General features: G+C 37.2%; 1 protein-coding gene across 2 annotated transcripts; it reads right to left on the reverse strand.

Annotated features, from left to right (window-relative positions):
* Positions 1–4948: 4948 nt before the first annotated feature.
* Positions 4949–20905, reverse strand: LOC103708020 (mediator of RNA polymerase II transcription subunit 33A-like). Of its 2 annotated transcripts, none has more exons than XM_088703107.2 (12): positions 20522–20905; positions 19976–20086; positions 15100–15468; positions 13173–13486; positions 12957–13048; positions 12488–12842; positions 12073–12283; positions 11309–11423; positions 10705–10866; positions 9909–10587; positions 6350–6556; positions 4949–6181 (listed from the first exon to the last, which is right to left on the reverse strand). In XM_088703107.2, exons 1-12 carry the CDS (start codon positions 20839–20841, stop codon positions 5070–5072), a joined length of 4047 nt encoding a protein of 1348 aa, XP_088559233.2. In that variant the 5' UTR covers positions 20842–20905; the 3' UTR covers positions 4949–5069. The 2 variants fall into 2 exon arrangements, with proteins under 2 accessions (XP_088559233.2, XP_008790995.5); XM_008792773.6 differs by having other exon boundaries at positions 15100–15447; positions 20522–20899.
* Positions 20906–23194: the final 2289 nt, after the last annotated feature.

Consider the following 23194-nt stretch of genomic DNA (forward strand, 5'->3'; position numbering starts at 1 on the left):
GGTTTCTGGTTCAAGATATAAAGGGAAAATGGCAATGGATGCTTAGCTGTTAGGCCAATGTATTTAGTCCATGAATCAGTTGGCCTTTACACCACTGTTTATGATTTCCGTTGCTGGAAACTCCAGTAAATTCATAAAGCATGGCAATCAATCTTTCTGCCAGCCAAGCTTAATCCCAGGCTGGGGCTTCACTACGAAGCTCGCAAAGAACCACTCTGTATAAGGATTAAATTAGTGAGGTCTGACACCATTACAGAGAAACTAGATCAGTCCAATAATTCATATAAAACATGCAGAAGAAATCATGCAGTCATTCATGGGTATGATTCATCCTGTTTCCCCAACTCATGAGGCATAAGATATCCAGTTCCACATCTTTCCTCCAAACATTCTCAAATCCAACTGCTCGTAAGATGACATTTCATTATGCAACATGTCGATGGCAAATTCAGAATTTTGCAGAATCGAAGGCACGAGAAGATAAACTGATGACTGGAAATCTGAAATACTCTGAAGTTTGAACAGAGTACTCAGTGTTTAAGATATCACATATGCTTTTGCTACAGAGTGTGTATAATTCTAAAAGAGATCATGTCAAGCCACATTTAGCAGATGACCCTGCTTATTAGATAATGTGAAGTGAACGGGGCAGTAAATGTGTTGCTGATGCTTAAATCCTGGCTCTATATCTGATAGCTATCATTTCAGTTCCTACTCCTAGTGAACCTTGAGATGCCGAAGCTTTGACTCCGATATTGTCCTCATTTTCATTGGAATTGACCACTTCCTTCTCTTGGCCCTCTGCAGCTGCATCATCATTCTTATCCAATAACTTACCAGCCACTGACATTCGAAAATTCTGCTGACAGAGTCAGGGATGCCATTGCTGTGTATATTCAGAAGCATGAACTCAAGGTCATCAAACAAAAACTACCTTTGCCAAAATCCAAGCCTTATGACTTTTGAGTGCTCAATTTCCTTCTGTAGCAAGTGACCCTCTTCTAATGTTTTGGTGGAACTATTCCAGCGACCGGTACTTGATCATATGAAAGGTCAACTTCCTCAGCTGCAATTCCACAAATTCATTGTCAGGCCGGTATGAATGAGAACATACATTATAGAATGATATAAAATGATCGCATAACTTGAACAACATCAGATAATAAGTTGATCTACTAATTTAGGCTCATAAGAAAGGACCAATATCTTATGCAGAAGGTCATAGAGATCCGAACAAGAACATGACACCTTAAGTGATTTCTAGTAGCGGCAAGCTCAGTGCCCACAAATGAGATCAATAGAAAAGGGGGACCTTACTTGCAAAGTACTATCTAGATTAGATTTACTATAACATTTATCAAGAATTTTGAAATTAAAATATTTTTTCAGACATATATTTGAATTTACCCCAACATGAATCCAATCAAATTCAGATAAGCATAAAGGATATAAGAGGGGCAAAAAATGGACTACCTTTTGTAGCATAATTTATATGACGCTTAGGGTGGAATTAAGGGAACCAAAAAGAAATCACAATTCCATGCAAGTTCATATGCATTTCAAACAAGCAAATGGTGATTAAATTTGTATTAAAGTCTAAATTGGAAATGTTTTATTTCAAGTAATATTTTCAAAATTCATAATTTATGTGCTCATTTTGTAGTCAATGTTGGCAACCCTCTTTCTTTAGCAACCCTATTCATCCTAAAAACTTAATTTTATATTTAAAGAAATATGACTGAAAGCCTCAAATTTTGGCTTAGGAAAGCAACTAGAAAACACACATTGCATATGAGCAGCCAATGATGACCATGGAAAAAAAAATCCTAATCATGATGAGGAATGTCCCTTGGTTGAATACATTTGAGCAACCAAAACAAAAAAAAATGATATTTTTTTTTAAAAAAAAACTCAATCCAAATTTCAGAAACATTGAAAAAGCTGAATAATCATCATGTAAGATAATGAAAGATAAAAAAGCACTTGCTTGAACTTTAGAGAGAGGGAGAGAGTTACTGAAGAAACAATGTTACAATACCACAAGCAATACAATATACACCAAAAAATTCAGGAGAAACAGAGGAAGCATTTTCAACCAAAAGGATTTAAGAAAATATAATAGAGGGAAATTTCGTATCACTAGAAAGTGAGCATCCAAGAAGCTCAAGAAAAATAACAAGGAGCACTAAAAATAAAATTAATACAAAAACACTCCAATGAAAAAAGTGGGTAAATGCATAAACAAAATTGCAAAAGAAAAAATAAAAAGGCTAAAATAGAATTATTGCATAATGATGAATAATTAAATAACAAGCTATCAATCTACAATGATTTATGATGGCAAATATAAGTGAAAAAACTAATTTGGTGTCATAAAAAGAAAAGTAAGCCCACTCCCACTAGAAAAATTCCTGGAAGGCCGGAGACACAATCGACACATTTAGAAACTAATAGAAAATAGAGAAAACACCATAAACCAAAGCGAAAAAAATATAAATCAAATTCAGGCAAGAATTCAAAAAAACCCAACTATAATTTTTCAATAATATAGACTTTCAAATAAAAACAGAACAAACAAACAACAAAATAAAGAGAATTCATTCAAAAAAATCCAACAAACTTGGAGAAACTAAATTCTACCAGAAAGCGGGAAAAGAGAAAGAATTCACCAGTCCAAAAACTGGCTCAAGCCTTCTTGTACATCTTCCAGAGTTACTTACACTGATTGGGAACATGCAAAACCTTTGAGATTTCTCCACCAAAATTGGCTCCATCTCGAGATATGCTGTACTAACCCGAACCGGACGATATGTAGCATATCGTACTTTACCGATTCGGTACCGAAACCATGCACGAGTGATGTACCGAAACTCGATGCATAAAAAAATTCCGTACTGTACCGTATCAATATTATACTAGTGTGGTACCGGTACAACGTTCAGTATCAAGACGCCAAACCTTGCTTCATCTCTTCTTCTTTCTTTCTGTCCAAACCCATTTCCTCTTCTATCTTTTTATCTCTTATTTTCTCTCTTCTCCTCTCTATATCTCTATTTGGGTGTATATATATATATATATATATATATATATATATAAACCCCACCAAAACCCTTTCATTCATGGAGAGAGGGTAAAGAAAAGAGGAGAGAGAGAAAGAGAAAAATTGATGGGTGGAAGAGAGGCCGCGAAAGGACAAATTGTAGAGGGGTCAGGGCTGGTTGTTTCATGGTATTATTGGACTCCAACATCGCAACGATTTAGATGATGGACTGAGGGGAAGTTACCGAATCCAACCGAACGCCAAAATCCCAACCGACACCTACCCGCCCACCCAGGAGTCACGTAGCGATCTTCATGTGCCCTCTTGTGGTGCATCCAACCCTGAGGGAATTGATAGACACACAAAAGTCATACATGGGCTTAAATTATTGCACTAAAAACAAACTTGGTAGAAGCTGAACTTTGTTTATTATATGCAGTTATGCACACAAATTGTTGTTATATAGTACAAGAGGATTGGTACAGCTCATGAGTTGCCACTCACACAATGGGACCAGTTAATGAACTTATTGTCAAATAAGTATTTGTCAGTTTAATGAACTTATTTTATGCCCATAATTGGTGCCTTTAAGCATTTTTTTCTTGTTTATTTCCTTTTAATAAGGACTAACACTAGGGAGCTATCATTTTATGCAAACAAAAATGTTCTCCTGTCGCATGGCATGAGAGGATTGGTGTAAATCATAGAAATTGCGCGGAAAATAGTTGAATATTTAACTTGCCCGTCCTAGATCAATGGAGGTGAGAAATTTTTTATGTGCACATAATAGGAGCCCTACAGTATCTTCTATTAACCTAAGTTTTTTATAACAATCTAGATTTTCTAAATAAGGAGCTCAGCAGTTAAGTGGGTTTGTCCATGACAGAAGGTTTTTAACTGATACATTGGTGTGAAGGTTGTCGAGGTTCCTATAACTTAGTTGAAACGAAATTATTCAAATTCACTATTCTAAATAATTAAAAAGATTGATGTCCTATATATAACCCATCTTATATATTCTAGTTAGAAAGAATGGATTAAAAAGGGAAAAAAAAAACTAATAGTGAAACTTGCCGTTACAAAGAGTGATGAATTGAATCTAACAGGGTTTAGATTATATAGTAAAGCAATATTTCATGACCTCATTAGCCTTCTTGCTAATAATTAATGTAGCTTATATTCTTAATGGTAAAATTGATAGGCATAGTTTATTAGCATATGGTGATTTACTTCATTACTTGTGATTTAATATATATCAAAGTCAGTTGTATCAAGTCAAATTAGGCCTTCCCACCTTGCGTATTTGCTAGATCAACCCCAAACAAGCTAAGCCCCATGAGAAATCATGCTCTCGAAGGCTGGACTATAATTTTTTTCTTTTTTAGCATATGTAAGAAGGTAAGCTGCAAGTGAAGCTTCTTCAAGCAGTGGATAATTGCTTAGCTCATGAAAACCACTGAAATATGATAATAAAGCACAATTAGAAAAACTTGGTTATCAACCTTTTATAGGCCGATGCATAATTCATACATCATTTTGATTAATAATCCTAGCCACACATAATGATGCACCGATGCAAAGTGATGACGACATGCAGTCTAGCAGCAATCAAAATTTTCTGTCATTTGATATAAAGTATGCCACATACATTGCTGAGGTTGCTTCACATACTTCTCATAACCATTCATGATGAGGGAAAAATGACAAAACAACCATAAGATTTAAATGACAAAAGAACCATAAAATATTTAAATGCTCTCAAGTAACTTTATAGAGCAACATGCTTGTAACTTCTTTTTTCTTTTTTTTGTTTTTTTGTTTTTGTCTCGAGGACTTTTCTTGATGTTTGTAAATTAACCGCATGGACAGTGTTTCCACTGGAAATTAGAGATAAAGTGCTAGGGTTAGTTTCCAGAACCTTGGGGCTCTCACATTTGCACAAACATGTAAACCAAATCATTACAAACATTTCAAACAAAACATATGTACATGGAATATAATGCACTTAAAATGTGAGAAGGAACTGCTATCATTCACTTGCCAAAATCATTTCAGCAGCTGCACCCATTGCCTCAACTTTACCCATCTGCAATAGAGCAAGAGCAAGATCATCCTCCTTCCACTGCCTCAGCCCTCTGCTCAGCCTTTTCAACACCTCCAGCTCCACCTCAAGCACCCAACATGGTGCGCATTCGACGACTAACCCTAAGAAACCCGACACGTATGCACGCCACAAGGCCCAATCACAGCCAAGAGAGATTTTCCCATCAAAAGCACTCGCTATGAACTCCATGTGGGACTCAATGACCCTCGGTCGTCTCTTTGACACTGGTGTTGAGTTGATTCCCCAGGCAAACATCCCACAGAGTACTGCAAAGTAAGCTAGTGCATAACCCACCAACTTATATACAATACCTCCAGTCCCTCCTTCCTGATCCAAATCATGCACGGATATAAACCAAGATGGTAGCATCTCTTGAATTAGAGACTGGATTAGACCTGAACCCCCTGACAACCATACAAATGTTGCACCAAGTGCAGCTGCTACCTTCACCCGCATCATTGCAGAAGCAAGAGAGACCTGCCCATATCTCATCCCACACTTGGCCTTCTTCAGCTTGTCTGACCTCTCTTTGGAGACAATACTTGCTGCTATCTCTTTAACTGAGAGCATCAGTAAAGAGAGAATCTCCTCTGTTAGAAGAATAATGTCCTTAATGCATCTGTAGACTCGGAGATAAAGAACCCCTGGGGCAACAGGGGAGAGGCCGCCGGTAAAATGAGAACCAAACCCATGGCCAAGAAGGCCGCCAACACCACCATTGCTGGATATTGGGCTGGAAGGTGGACCGAGTGCTGCAGTGAAACAACTCCGGAGAAGCTGAACAACCGCATCATTGTTGTGGTGGAAGACAGTGCGTGATGCAGAAAAGGTAAGGAAATCAGTCCACCGCCTCACCTTTTGTGTCCACAAGGCTGCAACAATTGGCATGCTAGGCCATGGACAACTCGCAGCAAGACTCTCTAAAGCTGGACCGGCAAGGTTGAGGAAGCGTTCGGATGCTTTGTCAAGTTTATATGTGATTGTGAGGCTCGCAAAGGCTGCTAAGGGTAATGGAAGTGCAGCGGAAGAGCTACCTCCTGCAGTCCAAAACAGTCTTCAACCCATTAGATGGAATCCATTCACAACCATAGATACACAAGTCATAACTGACAATTTAGTCATGTAAGACAGAAATGGAAGAATAGAAATTTCAATTGGCTTTATAGAGGATAAGATGTGAGAGTTTCCATAGAAACAAGAAATACCTGCAACAAGACTTGGAACATCAACACCAGTGGCAGCAACAATTTTCTTGATATTTTCTTCTACAGTCGATACATTTGCAGCAGGGCTTGGCCAATCAGTTCCATTCATAAAAGCAGGCTTCCAAACCCCACGTGTTACTTCAGCAGAAAAGTAGCTCACAATAGTTGCAAGAGATGCAGGCAGGAAATCAGCCAGATCCTTGAGGCCTAAAAATGAGATGAAAGTTAAAGTTGTACAATCATAATTCAATGTTTGAAACTTGGATTTATAGTATCTAGCCTCCTAACTTATGTCAAGCCTCACCTTCATGATCAGATATGAGAACCCCAAACCCTTGGCAATAAAAACAAATCATATGCCATTTCTCAGAATATTACAGAAATTCACAATAGGAATTATGAAAGGCAAGTATATCATCATTATCTTTTATAACTACTACATTGTAAGAAAATTTGACAAGAAATAAAATATGACCAACTAAAAACAAAATCTCTGATGATTCAAATACTTTTTGAGTTACTGACTATAACGATTTGGGAGACGAGTCTTTCCATCTCTATTCAAGAATTTGTCAATTCTCCCCACCAGCAAGGACAGACCACTATTACTATCAATTTGGGAGTAGTCATCTTCAGCCCTCTCTCCAGCTTGATTGGTCCTAGTTTTCTCCTCTACTCTTCTTTCACCTCTCTCTTGATGGATGTTACCTTCTCTTTTTCTCATTTTTTCCCTCTCCTCTAGCCTCCCGAAATTGACTTTTTTTGATTTAATAAAGGGGTGCGCTCACCCTCCCTTTCTCTCTCAAGAAAAGGATGCATATATAGTTATCGCTGATCTTAATTCATGCATGCCATATGCATTTCTACAACTAACAAAGCAAAAGCTTCCCAGGAGAAAAATATAAGCCTAAAATATCAGAGGAAACAAGCAAAACCTAGCTAAGAAAAATTACAAGCTCCTCAAGATGCCGAGTCAACAAGTTATATGAATACTAAACATTGCATTTAGAGCCTGAATTCTAAGAACCTTAAGAACTGAGTGTAGACTCAAAGGTCTCAATTAACGATGAATACCACGCAAATACTCAAAAGGGACTTCTTGCTAGAAAAGAATGATAAAATAAGTTAAGCCAATAACTGGAATACCAAGAGCAAATTTCGCATTTGGAAGTCCAAAACTAAGAGTATTTAATGTTTTATCCTATACAACTAATTGTATTTACGTTCTACATCATCTTGTAATAGCCCAGTCACATGTCTTACAAGGCCAATTCCAGAAAAATATAAGGGGTAGAAAAAGCACTCATGAATGTCAGCAGCATCAATATCATGTCTCAATATTGAGACCTAGATTTTGCAAAGACATAGCATAACTCAGCAATTTAAGGCTTATTTATATTTATCTTCCAATGGTCTAATATTGGGAATGGTAGGATTCATCAAATCTTGTCAGATTACTAATCCTTAGGCTAGAAACCTTAATGTAGTAGGATATGTTATTTGAGTTACCGATCACCAGGATGAGCAAACAGTGTACAAAGCCAAATTCCACATGAACACAAAAAAAAAAAATCTTCCACAGAAAATCTCTTTAATCCAGCAACTGTCCTTTCTCGTCCCCTCCATCTCTTCTCCATTATCTATGGTAAATTATGCCCTCTTTGCTCCATCCTCAAGGCACTGCCCAACCTCAATCAGTGCTTGTTCCCGCCAAAAAGCTGGCTCCAACCTCACCTTTCCTTTCAACCTTGGCTTCACCATTGCTGACCTCATCATTGAGGGCAATTTCTTCCCCCCCCCCCCCCCCCCACTCCTTCCTCCTCGTCCTCTCACCCCACGTACACAACAATCACCTATCCACCACCAACCACCCCACACCTCCACCTCCACTGCCTCCTCCCCCACTACCTGATCGCCACCACCGTCCATCTCCCTCTCCCAACTCAACCGCCGCCTAACCACCACCACCAGCATCAGCTCCTCCTCCTCCTCCCTTCTCAATTGGGCCATGGTCCAACTACCACCCACCACTATTATGGTTACTGCTTGACCCCAACGTCCTCCCACTGCTCCTCACATGTGCTCCCTGCAGCCATATGGTCAATCAAACTCCCTCCTTGGTCAAGGCTCTGCTAAAGGAAGAAGGGAAACAGGGAAGCAAGGAAAAAAAACATCTTTCCATTTGTCCAAATGCTGCACAAATTATAAATTATGAATCTCCTTCAACCATGGGATTCATGAAAGCATCGTGCAAGATGCTACCTAGTTTCCCATTCGAATGAAAAACTGTGGGAGGTTTCTCCAAGATACCCAAACAGGCCTTCAGAGCAATTTTTCAGGACCTAAATTTTCGAAAATAAATAGTTGGTTACTGGAAATTGAGGCAGCATGTGAAGTTGCAAGAATTTTAACTTACCCAGAATAAGTCAATTTCTTCACTTGATTTTATGGAAATCAGCTCAAGCTGCACTCTTATATAAGGAAAATCATGAGATTTTCTGAGTATGCGATGGTCGGTTTAGACGTAGTTTATTAAATACTCAAGCATTGAACAGCATTTTATTTTTACCCCAAATCCCTTTCCATCAATCAATTTTGTGAAAACAAGATCAAATTGCACAGTGAGGCATTTGTGAAAGTAAGATTTTGCAGTTTGAGTGTCTAAATACAATATCTATAACAATAAAGATAACTGCTAGGTCTAGTACCCTAGATCAACAAGACATGAAAATTATTTCACATGAGGCAAATAGAGGTGCACAAGTTGCATTGAATCACATTATGCTTCGCAGTTTAATGCATTAACTCTAAGAACTAGATGGAAGCACTTCAGCAATGATACAATACATTAATTTCCTTAAACAGATTAACTAGGCTAAACACCTACTAGAATGAAAAGGGAGCACACATGAGACAGCTGAACAAGACCTCGATCTTCTAACAAAAAATCTAGAAGATACCAATGTGTGAACATGAGAAAACTATTGAGATACACTGCCATTATCTATAGATACTTCATGGTTATAATAGATTCCGTCTACTCAAGAAGAACACTTAAATAGATATGGTGATAAACCTGGAACTCCTCATCTTCCAAAGTATGATTCTCAGATATACATATGGAATTTCTAACATGACCATGCAAAGTCCAACATAAGAAGCATTTTATTTATAATAGAGTTTATTTCAGCCTCTTGTCCTCTATATATTCATGAGCAACCAACACTAACACATGATTTTATGGACTCACTATGTTTATCAAAATTTAGGTTCTATTACTTGTCGTGATTTCATCCAGAAAGTCTACTATACAGTAATCTTAGACCTTGAAAGACCTTAATATAGTGGTTCCTTCACGTGATGCAAACTGAGTCTAGAATAAATAAGAGGCATTCAAAAAAATAGATATACTACAGCTGACTGATTTTTTTTGTTTTGTTTATAACAGGCAGAAGGTTGATCAGTCAATTTGCTTGTTGTAATAAAAAGAATAAATGGGAGTAAATGTTCACAGACCATACAACAGGGTTACATTAGTTTCCTGAAGCAAATAACAAACCTGTGGCTAATTCACGTGGAGATAGTTTTCCATGGGAACAAGCAGTAAGAGCAGCATCAACCACAAAAGGAACAGCTTCCATGATGTCCCAGGCAGGCAACTTAGGCCTAACAGAGCTATCATCACTTCCAGGTCCGGAAGAAGTACTTAAACTACTACTTCCAGATGTTCCAGAACCTATGGACTGATTACTTCCCCTTTTGATCTTCCTAAACATCATGTTGAGAAGAGCATCTACATTTTGATGAACTGGAGTACCATGGACAAGCCCAGAAAGAGTTGATGCTAAACAAGCCTGATGCTGTCGGTACCAAATTTTCAGCTTTGGAAATGAATCCACAAAAATAGGATGCATGGATGATGGGCTTATACTTGAAGGCTGTCGTCTCTGGCTGTTTCGGTTCTTGGTCATATTGCTAGGTGATAGTATCTTAGCATTACGCAGAAGTAGAAGGTATTCAGGAGTTAGCTGCGACCCAACTGGAGCTCCATCTCCCATTATACAATATTCAAGCGGTGGATGATTAAACTTCCACAACCTCAAGAGAAGAATAAATGCATTTGAGAAGACTGAATGGGCAGTAATTTCTTCTCCTGTTGAAAGGGGCCACGAGACAATAGGAACACAAGACCCAAAAACTTCGCATATTGCCATCAGTGAACCTGCAAGTTCTGGAACCTGGAAGTCAATGTGTACATGAATCAGAATTTCATGAAGCAATGTCAAAATTTTGGCAAATGTTATGCTTTAATGTCACATAATCAAGAGGTCCTGAAAAACAAAAAATAATCCTACCAGGCCATGGAACGAGAAGACTTGAACACAATCAACAGATGATATCCCTGTAAGAACAACATTAAGCATTGGACTATGGCTTATTAAATGGCTTTCGCTCCCAGAATAATCAACAGGAACAGGAGGTGAGAGCAGCTTCACAACAAAGCGGACGGTATGTTCCTACAACATACAGGAAAGTAATTGTTGACAAAACTCTGATAAGACAGTAGACATGAGAAAGTAGCAAGGATTGAAGTACCGCATTCTAATGGCATGCTGTCCTAGCACTGCCACTGTTAGTACTGTGCAATATGAACCAATGCTAGTGCTTGGCAAACATGGCACACAGCATGCCAGGTACTTGCATGCGGTCGGTACTGAGGCAGTGCCATGTGCCAGCAAGGCATGGTTATGGTATGAATTGTTCCATGCCATGCCGTGCTGACCAGCACTTAAATCCAAGGGCAGTAAGCCAGGAAAAAAAGATGAAGGAAGATGTTATAGTACTAAATAGATTATAGGAATTACCAATTTGTGCAGAAAAGCACCTGACGAGGGGAAAATGAAATTCAGAAAAGCGACAGGAAAAAAACTCATGCTAAGAAAAGTTATCATTAATTACCTGAATATTCCATCCACGAATAAGAGAAGCTCCACAAAGAATAGTGGCAGCAGATACCTTGTCATTGTCTGATCCTCTGATTGCAATTTCAAATATCTTCTCAACCTCTGCTAAACTTCCATCAAATTCATGAACTCAATTCAGTAGTCTATCCCAACCAATCTTACAAAAAGAGCATCTTATGTCCTGGCTTCGGGAAAGAAACAAGATTTAACTGAAGACCAGGAGTTTAAAATTCGCGATTGATTGGACGATGGATAGAGAAGAGAGGGGAGAGAGAGAGAGAGAGAGAGAGAGAGAGAGAGGAATACAATCATATGTTCAGATTAGATCCATAATACCCACCTACTTGCCATATATGACATGAAATTCAAGTACAAGTTCCTAACTACAGAATGTTTTATGTCAGGGTATCAACATGGACCAAGATGCACTGCTTAACTAGCATGCTGTTCTTTTTTTATTTTTTTCTTTTTTTTTTGAAACATTAGGTTTTCATAAATGGGTATGCAAGGTAACTGCAGTTGGGGGGGTGTGGGGAATCCTCGTCATAAGAATATTTAAACAGTATATCTCAAGACCATGTCCCTTAATACTTATTCTTTTTAATACTTAAATGAAAAACCAACAGACTCAAAAATTCAATCATGACAACATTTTATGATTCTCCGAAAGGTAACATGCTTCACAATGATGTGTGTGTGTGTCATATACAATCATAGAAATAGGATAGATTATAGTTTATATTGGAAGATCCTACACACCTTGAAGCAGGAGTTGCTACCAAAGCATTTACCATTGATGAGGTTAGAGGAGCACCATTCATCAATGCGGACCATCCAGGCACTTGGCTAGGCATGGTAGGAGGTATCTGGTTGATCCGTCCATTGATGTACCCTGGCCAATAATATGCCGATGTGTCCAATAAATTTCGAGAAATACAAGCCTCGACGATCAAATGCCACATATTTCCAGCTGAAATAAGATTTGAAGAATAAAAAAATAATCAATAATCTTTCTTATTATCTAATCAATAATCTTTCCTATACTAATAAGTACAGAAGCCTGCCAAGCAAATGAAGAAACATATATGATAGAAATATTCTTGACAAATAAACAAGTTAAAAATGATATGAAAAACAAAATCCAAATTTATACCATACTGAAAGTATAACTTACTACAGTTTATTGTCTTGTCATTCAGGCTAATGCTCTCCAGATACCCACTCCCAACTGAAAGGCCTGAAACAAACATCATAGCTTTTGCTGCAGCCTGATTAGCTGCAGAGATAACAGATGGAGGAGGAACCAGCAGGCTCACATAATCACCCAGTACCTGTAAACTGGAGACCAACTCTTCAAGGCACTTTCCACCAACCGTTTTCTCTCTCCATTGATTGTTGTTTTCTGCTTCATCAGTTAAACTAACTTCTTCTTCCTCAATAATATCAGCGATTGAAAGTGGCGTAATAGATAGTAACATGCATAATCGTGTGTCAAGGTGAGGTACAGGACCCTCATGAGGTTCTCTCTCCTAGTTGTGAGGAAAAGGATACAAATAGTATATTTATTTCAGTTTTTTATTGCGATCAAAACTATGCACAGGGACTTTGCACTCCGAAGACCCAAGTGAGCTACAGGTTCTTACCCTCTGTACAAGACGAAGAGAAGACATCCAAAGGCCTAAAAAAGCATCATGCCAGCTCGTACCATTAGCAGCTTGGAGAGCTTTGACCAAACCTGCATAAGAACCATTTAATGGTGAAAAGATATGACGATACATTCCAGGAATTAGTGACCAGTCAGCAAAGAATGTAGAAGAACGAGGAGAATCTGATCATGGCATAAAGGGACATCCTTTTACCACTAAGAATTTCAATTGCATTTGTTGCTGCAACTGATAAATCAATGCAGTCCTCAAGATACAGATCTATAGGAATCCAGAGTGCAGAATGGCTAAACCCATGACAGTAACCACCAGGAAATTTTAGGGATCCAGAAGAAATAAGGGTGCAGAATTCTTGGTGCTGACTAGGTTTGCATTGTCTGCCAAATTTGTTGCAATTATCCAGTATCAATCGCTGCACTGTTTCTACAGTTATTGTTGAATTCCGCAATGCTGATGAGTTTGTTGCAAGCAAGGATAAGCTTTGAGTGAAAGCTCCCCAATGAGAGGGCCTAAGACATTGTATGGATGCAACAAATTAAATACCCTGGAAGCTAAATTTACAGTTTTGGAAAAGAAACAATCTTTTCAGCAGGCTCGTTACAGCTAAATAAGATTATTCCAAAAAGATTCATTCAAAAAAAAAATCAACTGAAATGATATAACTTCTAAGCACACATCAAAAGAAGGATTATTGATTGATTGAATTAAAGTACTACATGGCTTAAGAGAACTAGACTGCACAATAAGATATGTCCCCTATCATGTCAGCACATTACAGGCACAACTACAGCATACAATACTCAGATCCCTGGTCTAGACCATTGATCATATCAAACCAGTCCAAAATCTAAATATTTCTAAACAGAAGAACAAGTAAATACTATCATGATCTGAATTATCCTGTTAAAATTACTAGCTTAATATTTTAGCTAACTTTTGTCACCTATAATGACTTGCTAAAAAATATATCACAATGATGTTCGCTCGAAGCTAGATTTCAAATGCATGACCACAATGCTTCTTGACTAAATAAGTGTTCACTGAATTATTAATAGGCATCTTAAATTAGGATGAGTTTTGCAAGTGATGACATCAAGGATGGTTGTCCAGTGCATTTCAATTCATATTAATGATTCCTTCCATTGAAACCATGTTGGCAGCTATGCGTTGAAATTTCTTTTTTGACAGTGATGATAACATTATTAACCCACCAGACTGAAAAGGCTTGGTTCCCATGGTTATGACTTAACATTTATTCTTGTGTGTGTTCTTACGTGCATTTTGAACTGCCTTCCTCAAAACCCTCCATGTCACCAGAACTCTCTTCCAACTTATATTTTCCACTATAAAACTGATCCAGAAAAATAGCTCTAAGCATCTATGAAGAACATCCTCTTCTTTGTGTAGTTCTACTTTCCAGTGATGTAGGCACTAATCTATGATCAAAGAGAAGGATAGTCTTGCAAGAACCTTTCATTCCTTAACTCTGTTATATACACCACAGACTCCATTAAGAGTTGGTGCCAATTACTTTTGGGTCTCCCTTGTGTTAGACCACATTGCGTTATGATAAGGACTGACAAATGCATTTTTTCTATGTATAAATCACAACAAATAACAAAGAAAGAAAGTCACCAGTATGAAAATTTATGGATGTCATGCGTCATCATTGTGGTCTAGTATTTCAAGTCGTACAAACCAATCTTTCCTCATCACATGATATTGGCCCAACAATTATCCACTTGCCCAGTCATCAAATCCCTATTGTCTTATGCATGATCAATAAATCTCCCTAACAGATTCCAACCATTCATTTTATTCCTGTTCTAGTATCATGTATCACTACTACAAATATGGACTTGCATGCATAGGACATGCCCAATACTAACTACATATTAGTGCACTTTGAAATATGCTGCATCAGTATGTGGCAATCAATGATAGCAAGCAATAGATGAACATCACATGCATGCACGCATACATACATATATCTGTGTGTATGTATTTATGTATATATTTTGTATATGTATGTGTAGTTGACACTTTTAAAACCTGATATAATATAATAAATGCCTACTCAAATCAAGTGTGCTAAATATAAATAAAGATAGAAAGTTCATACATGTTCCGACGTGCCAAGGAAAGCAGACTGGAAACTACTTTTTGCTGCAGGAAATGCGCAATGAGTTCAATGGCCATTACACTATTTATTTTCTGTAGCTTCTCATTATGCTCGTTTCTTTTTTCATCACAAATGCCTTCTCCATCTATCTCCATCTCCTGTGGCCTAGCTGCCCATTTGACTTTCTTATCTGGGATCAATTCCAGCAACCCTTCATCATCTAATGTTGCATCAAGTAACTGCCACACAATGGAAAGAACATATTCAACAACTAGAACCCCTGGTTCACATGCTTGGATGCCAAATGTTCGGGAAAGATGAAGAACATCATCTATTGACACCATGATCCTGCATTGCAAATAAGAAGCTCTACAGGTTTATTTCATTCTGTAATAGGTGAAGTTTTTGCTTGCAACAAGGTTGAAGTAACAAATGAGTATAGTGAATATAAGGGGTCGTGGACAATAATTATGAACCAAATCATTGATAAATGCAAAAAGATAACAACAAAAGCACAACGATTTAAGATGTGAGGTAATGAAGATGCTAAAAGGGGTTGCAAGAAAGTATTGTTGGTTCATTGCTCATAAGAAAGATAAGAAGTATAAATAGAAAATCGACTGCACAAGATTCAACCATATAAAGACAACAAAAAGAAAATCCTGTATTTTCTGTATTTTTTTCTCAAAAAAGAAAAAAAAAACTAAATATCTAATAATGTCAAACAAGAATTTTGCACACAAGCATCATTAGATACAAAGAGTTAAGCTAGCATTATGCATTCAGAAAGGATGGCAGATGACTCAGACTAATGTGATCAAAGCAGCCTGAGAAAAATTTAAAGTTCCACATGGATTCCTTTACACACTCTCAACCTGGTTTTCCACTTCTCTACCTCATCTTAATTGCACAATTGCTGAAACTCATCTCCAATTGCAGATACCTAAAAGTATAATCTTATTGGGCAACTGTTTTCATTCCCAACTTTCTTTTGGGTCCAATTAAATGCAATCCTATTTTTGAAATATGTATAATATTTTTTGCTCTTAGTAGAGTCACAAAGAGAAGGATTCAAAAAAAATGAAAGCATATAGCCCCCTTAGTAAATTAAACCTGATCATTTAAACAATAGCGCATGCACATGCAAGTGCCGGGTACCAGGCAAACACCTCATTCAGTACACCACTTTACCTACCAGCAGCGCAGCCCCTCAATGCACTCAAAGTAGGTAACATAATGAATGATATCAATTTTACTTGGAAAATATTAATCCAATTTTCTACACAGTTGATTATGTTTAAAAGTGTGAATCTCTGTAGAGTGGACTCAAGGGTTGGTCGGCATTGCATGGCATAGCATGTATCATGCTGAAGCCTATTTGCAAGCGCACTAACAAGGTGCCAATAATGTGCCAGTATTTGGCATGCTATTGGGCCAATGTATGCCAAGCACTGGCATGGAGTGGCAGAACACATTACATGTGGTGACAATGCTAGGTCAGGGCCGGCCAATACTTTGATCCTTTACACATGAACTTTGACATGGTTTTAATCTCAGAATAATCAATCGTGAAAATGTTTTTGTAGGAAGATCAAATACAAAATCTAGGTATGCCTTTGTACAGGTGTTATAAAACATCCAACAAGTAGCCCAAATTTAAAACTGTAAAAAGTCTACCTTTATGTTATTAATATACAATGCTCAACAAGATAATCTATTAATCTTGCATACATTGGGCAGTGATCAATTTGAGCACTTGTAAGTTGTAAGTGACATATCCACAGAATCGTTTGATAACACTGGCATATGAATTATGTCGGCATTGAGTCAATAATGTTGATAATTAATAGTTTGTCAAGGAATGTCAAAGGTTTCACATAGATGTTCGTTTAAGCATTTTATAAATAAGAGATGGAAAATCCGATTTATATGTTTACACCGGATTGCCCACAATGCTAAATGCTTTTCTCTAAAAACACATAAAATCAAATTCATTGCAGGATTTTAACTCAGTCTGCTACTCAAAGAATGCCTCTGCTACAAACTAACCAGCTGGAGGTGATAGTTCACCACTTACATAAAGATGAGAAGCTTTTTCAGGCAGATAACCCTAGATCTAAAAATTGTAATTATTGAAAATCAAGGATAAGGAAATTCCAACATCCTCAAGTTTACATATCGTTTGCTTATCCCAATTATCAGCAATTTAGAATGAGGTACACTTGATATCCAAAAATCTTAAAACCTTGATTTGAGACTATAACAAAATAGAATAGGATTCCTATTATAATATAAACAACAAACTGCCACCTAATGAATTAGCTGTATAGCCACAAAAGAAATACAGAGAAGATTTGTAGACTGCTGCTTTTTACCCAGTTGATAAGCAGCAAAGGTTATACAAACACGTAATACAAGTTTATTCTCAATGCATATCGCATATAGGCAAAGACATATTGCTGGTGATCAAACCAAAGAGAATATTTGGATCTGAAATTATTTTTTCTTTCTCAAATATGTTCTCCAATCTAAATCATTCTCAGAATTTTGCACAGAAAATCCACATGTGATCAAGTCTCTGGTCTGTGGGAAATTTTAGCATCTCTTCAAGCCCCAAGCTAATATAGATCAACCAAAATAAATAAAAAGGAAACAAAACACCAAAAGAAAGATGAAGGAGAAGAAAAAACTGTAAAGCTTTACGCTTAACAATAAAATTGATTAAATATCTCCTTCTTCATTTCTTACTATTACCACTGAACTCTCAATACATCATCAATCATTAAAACTTCCACAAAAACCAAATGGCTGCAGGTGGCAGGGTAAGACTGGCTAGATGGAGAAAAATAAGTGAGCAAAGAGGTCCCACAAGTTAAGCAACCGACTTTTCTTCTTTTCTTTCTTTTACTTCCATAGTTTCTTTCTTTTTCTTTATTTCTTTCTTTTCTATTATTCTCTTATCTTCCATCTTTTACTCATTTTTTCTCTTCCTTTCTTTCACTCTTCTATCCAACTTTTTCAACCTTCCTTGCCCTCCTTTTTCTACACCCGTAACATGACCAATTATGAGAGTCCTTGATAATTAGATTACTATTAGATGCAAGGTTCTAAAACTCAGTTTTGACTAGCTAGAGTTTTAGTTTCATCAATTTTGCCAATTTTGCTCCAGGTTTCAAAGTTTGACCAGAATAAGCTAAAAAATCCAAAAAAAAGAAAATTTTAAAAGTGAGTTATTTTACAGCATTTTATTGTGTTTTGAGTTACCTAAAATTATATTTTTTGTAATGTGGGTAGTTTAGGCTGAAATTGAACAGTTGGAGGCTTGATGCATTAAGTAAATCATAATGGTGTGCTAATATGTCGAGTGTTTAAAAATAAGCCAACACCACAAGTGCCCAAGAGTGTTCACTGCTTCTACGGGGATTAAGATCTCAGACCTGTCACATGAGCCCACAGGTCACCATTCAAGTTTGGAGCACCAAATAAGGACTGATACCAACCAGATCCTCAACTGATGTTATACACATTTAGATAAGTTTCTCAACTTGACTATCCTAAACCAACACATCATTCACACTAACACCAGATCTTCATATTTCGATCCATAATTCAACAGCAGAAATGTTAAATTTGGTGGATAGATAATTACAATATTCACTGGAAAAACTAAAAGTTAGATATTATAAAAGAAGTAAAATAAATATGAAGTGTTTATTTTTAAATTTCACATACATCAAATACTTCAGTAAAATCGAACGCAACTTTAGATTATTAAATAAACAGAGGCTATTACAAAATTGAACAAAGGTTATATCAGTAAAAAGTTTGAAGCTTATTTTTTTCATTTGTTGTAAAGAAACTTTGAAACTTGTTTTTCATACTACTTGGGAGCAATAACCAAAGTTCGCAATCTCGGTACCTGGTACCGTATTGGTATCTTACTGGTTTGGTACAGTATAGTATGTACCTTGTATCGAAATAGCTCTCTAACGATTTTTCTCAATTTTTATCTCGATACATCTCAATATAGGTCAGTATGCTTTGGTACAGGTTGATACGTACCTCAGTAAACCTCATTACACCACAATACGGGGCAATATGGGACTTGTACTGACTCAAAGTTGAGTTTCCTACCGGTGTTCTCCCGATACGGTTTGGAACGCTCTATACTGGACAGTATGCGGCGGTACGGCAGATCATAGCAATGACATTAAGAAATTTCACTTCTTTTGGTTATCGATGTTATCATATTTTAGAAATAGATATGTTAATGTCTTGGTGCAATCCATTGCAATAACCAGCTCTAAAGATGAGCATGCACAAACTACGACCGATTACTTATATCTAGCAATTGTCCAAATATCATGAATTGGAAAACTATTTTTCTTATTCAAATATGCATCATGGAATCATAGTCAAGATTTAGACTTCTCTCTCTCTCTCTCTCTCTCTCTCTCTGCGCTTAAGTGTACATGTCCTTAAGGTACTAAACCCCTCAATAACCCAATCTCTGAAGAAACATCATTGCCCTAAAGTAAATGCTTAAAGGCCTATATAATGTAGATATCAGATAATCTGGAAGAAGGTGAAAAAATAATCCACAGTACCCTTAGTAATGAATGATCACAACAAAAAATGACAACCTCACATTTTATGTGGAAACCAAAAAGTAAGACTAGCTTGGTATAAAGAAAGCAGCTAACAGTAAAGGCTAATGGAATATTTTCTCCTCATATTCTGAACAATTAGAACTGCAGAAGTACATGTAAGTATTTGATGAAATCCCAAAACCATAAAACAATGCTTGATTACTAATACATGGTTCAGATATATTCCGTTATTCTCATTTAGGGTGGGGGAACAAACTTTATCTTACTTCTTAAAGTTTGATCCATTAATTTGAGAGGTGAAAGAAAATGCATGTCTCCTTAAGAGTTCCATATAGAGCCTATAAGCTGCCGGTCTAGAACGCCGACTTGGAATTGCCCTGCACAAAAAAATGATTGTGAAATTAACATAGCAGAAGCTAGCAATCAGCAAAACTATAATCTTAACGATCATGCTAGAATAGATTCTATATTTAGGTCAAACCGATAGATGTTATGAACTATACGCAGCAGACTTCCACTCTCGGGTGCTTAAAATTTGGACAAATAAGCACAAGTCAATGTCAATATCCAAAAAGAGGTCTTTTTTACTGCTGTTCTTAGGAAGCTTAAAAAAGATATTTTCTTTTACACTATGAATGGGGCATATAAGAGAAAGATAGATATGAAGAATGCCACAATGATAGAATAAACCCGGAGTAGCTTCCAAAGATTTAATTTTTAATGAATCCATTGGAAACAAATCTTGGATACAAGAAGGGAGATCACTCCCTTGTCAATAGAACAAGAGAAGGAGAGGCCAGAGAGAGCGAGACCTGGTGGAAAGAAGGGCGAGGAGAAGCATGGGGGAAGCGAGGTTGGCGGCGAGGGCCCTCTCGACATACTTCCACGCGAGGGGGACGTTGTTCCCCCAACAGAGGTGGGAGACGAGGAGATGCGAGAGCTCCGGCGACGGCCGCGGGGCCCCGGCGGCCGCCAGCGCCGACGAGACGTGGGCCACCCACGCCGCCGGGTCGCAACCCTTCTCCTGCGCCGCCTTCGTGAACTCCGCCACTCCGTCCCACGGCGAGCCCACGGCCACCGCCACCGCCATCAATTCCGATGTGGATCCCGTCCCCCGCCGCCGCGGTGACATTATGAAATGTCAACGCTTCTTATCGGAATAAGGAAAGGGCTTTATTACAAGCTTTGAGTTTACGGATCCCGTCACCGTCACCCACCAACCGCCGCCACCAAACTAGGAAACGGGCACAGGAAACGGGTGCGAAAGTCATGAGGATGGAGGGTTATATATATATATAAAGGGGGTGGAATGACAAGTGTAGCTAGACAAAGGTTTCAAATTTTGCTGTAATACTATCATAATTGCTATCCTACTTGTGATTGTGTTAGGGATCATTATTTAAGTTTTTCTCTATTTGTAATATTAGTTAAAACATTATTTTTGAGTTTCACTTTCTATAGTAAGTTAAATTTTAAAATAATAATTTACTCTATAAGCCGAAAAAAAAAAATCGGAGGAGGGGGAGTGGCGGATAAGTTTTCTCTTATTACTATGCTTATCTCGCTGCATTTTAGACGAGAAGTTGTTTATTTTGGTAGTTTATATATAAATTTTATGAACTCAATTTAAATATTGATGAGAGTCTTTTTTTTTCTATTTTTTAAAATTATAAATATTTTATTATAATATAACAGCAACTCTAGTAAATAGCAACTTTTTAATAAACTTTATGAGGCTTTCCTTCCTACTTTCATCAAAAAAGAAAAAAATGTCTCTCTTGCCCAAAATGTTGAATCAAATAATTAATTAGGTTAAGCGATTCCCTATTTCAAGAGTATCCATTGTTCGGTAATCTTGCCTAAAATATTATTAGATATAATAAAACATAATACTATCTTATTGGTACAACATGAGTAGAAGATTTCTATGTTACGGATGGCCGTGCCTAACGGTTGAAGTAGATTCTTCTTTTTTATCAATGAATTTTTTTTCCAAACTACACAAACTACTTTCAAAACATACGGCCTTCTAGATGTATATCCAGATAGATGATGTTATATGAATAGTACCACAAGAGTGAATGTATAGAAATCAAATTCATATCGACCATAACACCGTGCCGCTGTTTTGTACCTCACAAAAAAAGTTTATATATAAGTATTAAAAAAAGGAAATAATTTTTTTGAATAAAATCAGATATATTAAATCAATCTACTAAAAATATATTCGTACGTATTAGAAAATAAACTATATAAAAAAATTAAAAAAATCAATGAAGCACACCAAAAAGAGAAATAAATAAATAAATCTTTACTGTTGGATTTCATCATAGTTAGATTCTGTCCATAAAATTCTCGTCACGGTCCTCGTCGTTTCCCAACAAACACCACTTTCCACAAGCTTTCCACGTGGCCGTCTTCGATGGAATTCTCCTTTCCGTGGTGCCGAGCACTGCCCGCCCCGCAGTTTAATAATAGCATGCGATGGAGCCACTTTTTTCTATTTTTTGTTGGGTAAGAAAGCCGACCACTTCAACCGCAGGTGACCAGATCCAGAAAAGATCTAAGGAATTTTTTTCCATCACTTTTCGTTCCTCTCAGACTTCTCTGTTTTTTTTTGTCCTTGTTCTGGGTGCATGGTAACGTAAAGGTGGCATCGGGAGCAAGGGATCAACGGTTTGGAAAGGCATCACACCCTCCCTCACCCACTACTCTTTTTAGTTTTAAGAAACGAGGGGAAATGGTGGCGGTAGGTAGAGCTCCCTCTCCGTCTCTCTCATTCTCTCGTCATTCCCATCTTTTTCTTTGGAGTTAGGAGTTTGTTCATTAGCTTTTACTCTTTCCTTTTGGCCAATACTTGTTCTTTTATCTTTGTTATCATTCGCCCTAGTTGGAACTTATCAATTAATTATTACTCCTAGGGTGAAGTTAACCATAGGGTCTTTTTGAAGCCTTTCTTTCATGTCTGGTTTCAAGTCCTTTATTCTATATTTTTGGCACCCAAGTGCTTGATCCATGACAAGGCATCATGTCAATGTCAACCACATATCATGTGCTGATCCATTCTGTCACTTTACCCATGGCTTTCTCTTGGTGGGATGTAGACATCAAATGGACGAGAGGTTTATAATGATGACGCTAGGAGCCAGATCTAAAACTATACCTATATATGTCAAAATTGGACTTATGTATCACTGTAATTAAAGATTGTCTTGTAACTTTTTTCACAAGTTGGTAGGTAGGTCTAAGCTTGCTTTTAGTATGTGCTTCACCTCTCATTGATGGTTCCACTCGGTGTAAATGTTGCGTCTGGTGTTGATCAATGTATTTCAATAGCAAAAATGCTTCGGTAACTCAAAAATTTCAATTAACAAAAATACTCAACTAGTATTGCTCCTTTTGTATTTGCATTGTGAATTATAGAACATGATGAAGCAACATGAATTGTGGAAGACTTGTTTGAGTGATGTTTCCAACTCACTATA

Source organism: Phoenix dactylifera, chromosome 8 (assembly GCF_051530095.1).
Source record: "Phoenix dactylifera cultivar Ajwa chromosome 8, Ajwa_hap1_PhDact_Kaust_v1.1, whole genome shotgun sequence".
In the NCBI taxonomy this organism is placed as follows: domain Eukaryota; kingdom Viridiplantae; phylum Streptophyta; class Magnoliopsida; order Arecales; family Arecaceae; genus Phoenix; species Phoenix dactylifera.